The sequence below is a fragment of the Sciurus vulgaris genome, assembly GCF_902686455.1.
Source record: "Sciurus vulgaris genome assembly, chromosome: 3".
NCBI lineage: Eukaryota > Metazoa > Chordata > Mammalia > Rodentia > Sciuridae > Sciurus > Sciurus vulgaris.
The window spans coordinates 186,425,254-186,431,532 of NC_136463.1; the positions used below are offsets into that span (position 1 = coordinate 186,425,254).

General features: G+C 42.4%; 1 protein-coding gene across 1 annotated transcript; it reads right to left on the reverse strand.

Annotated features, from left to right (window-relative positions):
* Nucleotides 1-567: 567 nt before the first annotated feature.
* On the reverse strand, nt 568-3,269 carry LOC306657302 (polypeptide N-acetylgalactosaminyltransferase 1-like). The gene has a single exon (XM_079133171.1). It carries the CDS (start codon nt 3,148-3,150, stop codon nt 1,909-1,911), a length of 1,242 nt encoding a protein of 413 aa, XP_078989297.1. The 5' UTR covers nt 3,151-3,269; the 3' UTR covers nt 568-1,908.
* Between the last annotated feature and the right edge of the window lie 3,010 nt (nt 3,270-6,279).

Here is a 6,279-nt window from a genome sequence, read left to right on the forward strand (position 1 = left end):
GATTCATTCAAGCAGTAGGCCTACTGAAGGTAGAATTAACACAGCTCATGGAATATAAAAAAAATTCCATCCAGCACCTGCATCATTTCAAATTTCCTGGGGACATTATGCATTCTGTATCATAGCCTCACCCAAAAGCATCCACATGTGCTTGATGTTGATTAACTTCAACAGGATATAAGAAACTTCATGTACACTCAGTTTGGCAAATATCGTTAGTGATGTGACTTTCAGAAACATTCTTAGGCACTAGAAATAGCACTGCCTGCAGTGAGTCTTTGAAAATCAAAGAAAAGAATATCATTAAATATAATCTAAAAAACAGGAAAGAAAATATACGCAGTTTTGCCAATGGATTGCTTTACATATCAGAAAAAATGTGCAATGAGATTTTCTTTCTAGAAGATTAAAAAAGTAACTTAATTGATAGGTGATTTTGTGGTATTAAAAATCAGAAAAAAATAAAACCAATATAACTGAAATGGAATTTAGGAAGAAATGCAGGACTAGTAATATGGAACAAGAGCTGCACTTCTTTGGCTAACTTATTAAAAACTGCCAATTAAACATTTTCAGTCAAATTTTATTAAAAAAAGCAGCAGATCAACATTACAATTCAAGAATCTAATCTAAATATGCACTTAACAATGAAGCACATCTGAGTATGGAGTGAAAAAGGTTTTCCAAAAAACCATCAAATATATTATCTCCAAATAACCAAATTATAAACCACTCCTTGAAAGACTTTTGTTAAGTGGAATCATAAAGAACTGAAGATTTATTGCTGTGAAAACAAATTTGTAGTACAGTAGTATGAATCTTGGGTATTAAGCATCATCAGTTGAATCAAGTTAAGAAGTTGAAAATGTGATAAGAAAGTGTGTGTGTTTAAGAGAGAGAGAGAAAGAGAGGGGGAAGGGAAGAAAGGGGGAGAGGGAGGGAAGGGGGAGAGAGAGGGGGAGGGGGGAGAGAGGGGGAGGGAGAGAGAGAGAGAGAGAGTGAGAGAGAGACTGTAAGCCAGTTGACCCAAGAACAACTGAGATATCTAACTTGTCCGGTTGAGACCAGGCATCATGTTAAATCTCCATTTTTTTAGAAGGCAATTAAAAAATCACAATTCCAACAGCCCACAAATCAAATAAAAACATTGTAGAAAGAAATTAAAACTATGTTCAAAGAGCTTTTTCTCCCAGCTCATTTTCAGCACCCCAAGGAAAATAAAAGCATCCATGACTATCACAGATGAAAACAAAATGAATGTCATTGGAATCAGTTATTTTTCCCCACTGAGGTATAAAATCTATATAGAAATTTGATACTATACTATAACAAATTGTACTTCTCATAGTTCTGTTTTAATTTTGTTTAAACCCTGTTTAATATAGTTTTTTTTTTTTAAATTGTTGTAAAAATGTTATTTTCATGATTCTGAATCTGGTTCCAGTTCTTTTCATTTGCTTTTATGTCAATATTTAATGTACTGGCTACCAGTTCTAATCAGAAAAAAAAAAAATCTTGGTAATCTCTTCTTTGTCAGCACACTCAGCAGAAATTACTGATGTGCAAGCAAACCATAAAAGGTGCAGCTTTCCAGAAAGCACATTTTGTTGACCGTTTCATTGTCTGAATATTCTTTCCCATGATTCTTGATGAAAGACTCTTTCAATCTTGTAAACATCAGTGTGCACAGTCTCACTACTATGCAGTTTCACGTCCTTGGACAGGAAGGCTGGTTCACAGCTAGTGAAAAGCTAGAGGAGTTTGAGTTTTAATGGCTGATAAACCTTACATCCAGCAGAGGAGGAAAGCACTTTTCCTTTTTTGCTACTTAAGAATGTAGCAGAAATGTATGCTGAGGTAGCCCAGTCAATCCTTAATTTTTTCTTTTTTTTTTTTTTAAATTTGGTCTCAGAATATTTCTGGAAGGGTGACATTTCGAAGAAGCCACTGCTGGGACCGGCTTCCATTGCAGTCTCTAATGCTGGGCACCTGGCTGTCCTCTTCCGTGGCTTTATCCAGGCACTGATTACTGTTCACATGCTGCAGGGTTAATTTCACTGGGTCATACTCCCAGAGCTGGTTGCCTTTTAGGTGGTGGCATTTGAGCATGGTAACTGGGCCATTAAGTTTGGAAACATCCAAGCAAAGGTCATCTGTTCTAATTTCTTTATTGGCAGTATAAGAGAAAACCTGATTGCCTCCCATACCATGACAATTAAAAATTCCAACTTTTTCATTCTCTTTTCTAGCCATGTTATCTAGACACTGATTTGTTTCCACATTTCGTATCTCTCCCAGTGAAAAATAGTGACGTGGAATTTGAGAATCAGGGTATATATTCTCCAGGTACCAAGAGAAAGGTTTGCACTGTAGTTTGTGTCTTAGACCAAGTCTTGATGATATATCCCCATAATCTACCTTTGTAACACCTGGAGAAATTATATAGAAGAAATTCTTGAATTCATCCATCCACACTTCTGCAAGTCGTCTGTTATTTTTATTGATAATTTGCCCTGTGCCTCCTGGAAATGTGTACGGGGTAGCTTTCCGAAACACATGTCCAACATGTGAGCAAGTGACAATTTCCAAAGTTCCTCCACATTGCCAAATCCTAAAGGAAATTTCTAGGTTTTCTCCTCCCCAAATATCCATTCCAGCATCATATGTTCCAATTTCCTGAAAGTAATCTCTGTCTATTGAAAAAAGGCCTCCTGCCATTGTAGGTGTTCTGACAGGAAGGGTTCGATCACCTTTCCTTCTGTCCATTTCTCTCTGGGGAACAGGATACCAGCGAAAATTGAGCTTCCAGTTGAATCCACCATAGGTCATATCAGAGCCTGCCATGTACTCAAAAGTATCATCGCTGATCACATCAATGATAGGACATACCACTGTTCTCCTGTCATGTTTGATCCTTGCTAAGAGAGGCTCCAGCCATCCCGCTGTGCACTCGCAATGAGCATCTAAGAAGGTGATCACCTGGCCTTTGGATACTGCAGCTCCTTTCAATCTAGCTCTGATCAATCCAGAACACTGTTCCATTCGAATTACATGAACTGGCACTTTCAGTTTCTTCACATAACTCTCTAGAGGTCTTTTCAAAAAGTCTCTTTCACTGGCATCATCTACTAGAACAATTTCTTCTATCATGTGTCTTGGTGAGCGATTAATGACACTATGGACAGTTCGCAGAAGTGTGCTCCAAGCCTCATTATGGAAAACAATCACCACACTTGTTGTAGGAAGATTATCTGGATACACCTTTGTTTTACACCTCGCTCCGCGCGCGGCGGCGGCGGAGGCGGGCGCTCCTCCGGGCCGGCCCGGGCGGTCGCGGCGCGGTCCCGCGGGCCGCAGCGCGGGCGCTACTCTCGGGCCGCCGCCCGCCGCCCCAGTCTTTCATTTTTAAAAATTTTTTTATATTTTTGTATTTTACAGACAGGGTCTCACTGAGTTTCTTAGGGCCTCACTAAGTTGCTGAAGCTGCCTTTGAACTCATGATCCTCCTGCCTCAGCCTCCCAAGCCACTGGGATTACAGGTGTGCGCCGTGGCGCCTGACAACCTTCTCTTCAACGAATTATTTTGGGGGCTTTGTTGAAAATCAGTCCAGCACTGTGAAGCCTGACTCCCTGGAGCCTGACTTGCTTTCCCTTTTTCTTTCTTTCTTTTCTTTTTTGCACGCTGGGGATTGAACTCCCGATGCTCTACCACTGAGCTACGGCCCAGCCTTTTCGGTTTTTACTTTGAGACAGGGTCTTGCTGAGTTGCCCAGGCCGGCCTAGCACTCACATCCCCCTGCTGCAGTGTCCCACGTAGTTGGGATCACAGGCATGCACCACCATGTCGGCTCATTTTTATTTTGTTTGGTTTTAATGTTTTTCCTCTTTGTCCTTCAATTTGGGTGATTTTGCTGACCAGTCCTCAAGTTCACTGATCCTTTAGTCTACAGTATCTTATTAATACTGTTCAACAAATTTTTCATTGCAAATGTTCTTTTGAGTTCTACAATTCCTGTCTGGTTCATTTTTATTTTATTAATTTATTTATTCTGAGACAGGGTCTCATTTTGTTGTCCAGGCTAGCCCGGAACTCGTAGGCTCAAGTGATCCTCCTGCCTCAGCCTCCTGAGCAGCCAGGACTGTGTGCCACTCAGCCAGGCGGTTCAGCTTTGGAATTCCCAAATCTCTGCTGAAATCCCTGTGTCTGGGTCTACTGTGTCCCCCTTCCTCACAGCTGGTGCACACTGCTTGCCTGCCAATCCAACATCCACAATATCCATGAATCTTCACGATAGGCGGTTTTTCCTCTTGACCATGGGTCTCATTTTCTGGGTTCTTGTGTCCAGTCATTCTTTGTCTATGCTGCGTGTTTTAGTCAACTTTTTTTACTGCTGTGATCAAATGATCTGACCAGAACAATTGAGGAGGAGGAAACGTTTATTTGAGGGCTCACGGTTTCAGAGGTCTTAGTTTTAGTCCACAGAAGGCTGGCTCCATTCCTTGGGGTTCAAGGTGAGGCTGAACATCATGGCAGGAGAGTGTGGCAGAGAGAAGCACTTCACATCACTGTGATCAGGAAGCAGAGAGAGACTCCGCTCAACAGATACAAATGTATACCCAAAGCTACACCCCAATTCCCACCTCCCCCAGCCACACCCTACCATTTCAGTTACCACTCAGTTAATCCCAATCAGGGGATTAAGTCACTGATTGGATTAAGACTCTCACAACACAGTCATTTCTCCTCTGAACCTTCTTGCACTGTCTCACACGTGAGCTCTTGGGAGACATCTCATACCTAAACCATAACACTGGGAATGGTGGGCAATACTTTTCAAAGACTCTGGATTCTGTTATCCTCTTTTGAAGAGTGTCGAATTTGGTTCTAGCAGGTTATTAATTTATCTCAGTCCTGCATGTCACCTTGATTTTGAGATTTGGTTCTAGGCCAGGTTACAGTGTGTCTATTTTGGTTTTCCTATCATAGTCCTCAGTCCTGGAATGTGGTCTTAATTAAGAGGCAGTCCTTCTGAAATTTCAGCGAAAGGCTCAATGTGTTTACTCTGTGTTAGCTTTTCTGTCACTGTGATCAAATACCTAAGATAATCAACTTATAAGGAAGAAAGGTTTATTTGGCTCATGGTTTCAGTCCATCATCTCTTGGCATTGCTGCTTTTGGACCTGTCCCAAGGTAGCACAACACAATGGAGCAAAGCTGCTTACCTCATGATGGCCAGGAAGCAAAGAAAGAGACAGGAAGGGGCAGAGTTCCAAGATCTCCAGCGACTTACCTTCCTTCCCCTGGGCTCCACTTCCTAAAGGTTCCACCAGCTCCCAACAGTGCCACAGGCTGGCGGCCAAGCCTTCCATACATGGCCCTTGGGGGAGACTTCCATACCATAGTGCCAAACTCCTCTAACTTGACAGGACCTGAACTCCTAGCTTCATCTCCCCAGCACCAGGCAGGGACTGAAACATCCAATCAGCCCTTCCAGGCCTCCAGCGGTGGCTTTTTATGGCTTCCTTGCAGTCTCCCCTACACGTGCACAGTTCAGAATTCAGTCATGGATTCTGGACAGGTCAGTGGCTTGAGCCTCAGTCCTCCATGGGTCCACCTCGTCCGGGATTTCCCCACTGAAGTGGCAGCTGCATTTGCTCCAGACTCTGACATCTAACTCCGCAGTCTGGTGAGCCTTGAGCCCTCGTCCCAGTATGCCTTAAGATGGGAAGCGAACAACTTCAAAGGTGGTGCCACGTCAGTCTCCATCTGCATTTGATGGCTCCCAGGGCCTTAGATGACCGTTTCCTATACTAGGAGGTTTATCGTTGTTGTTGGCAGAGGATTATTTGGATACAGTTTTACCTCCCTTGCTAGGAGCTGAAAGTCCTCTGGCAACTATTTTTAAAACCAGTTGATTTCATAGTTAATAAATCCCATGCTGTGAAAATTGATTCTATTGCTAGTCAATAAGTATTTGTAGCATTTCTCTTCCACAAGTACAAAGAAAATTGGTTTTCACATCCTACTTTAGCTAGCACCTTATAAAAGGGATCATTATTCAGTCAAACCCTAAACATTTCCCTGCTGGGAGTGGTGGTGCACACCTATCATCACAGTAACTGGGGAGACCAAGGTAGGAAGATGGCAGGTTCAAGGCCAGCCTGGGCAACCTAGTGAGACCCTGACTCAAAATGAAAAAATAAAAAGAGCTGGGTGGGTAGCTCAGTGGTAGAATGCCCTGGGTTCAATCCCAAGTACCAAAAATAAATAAAATAAAA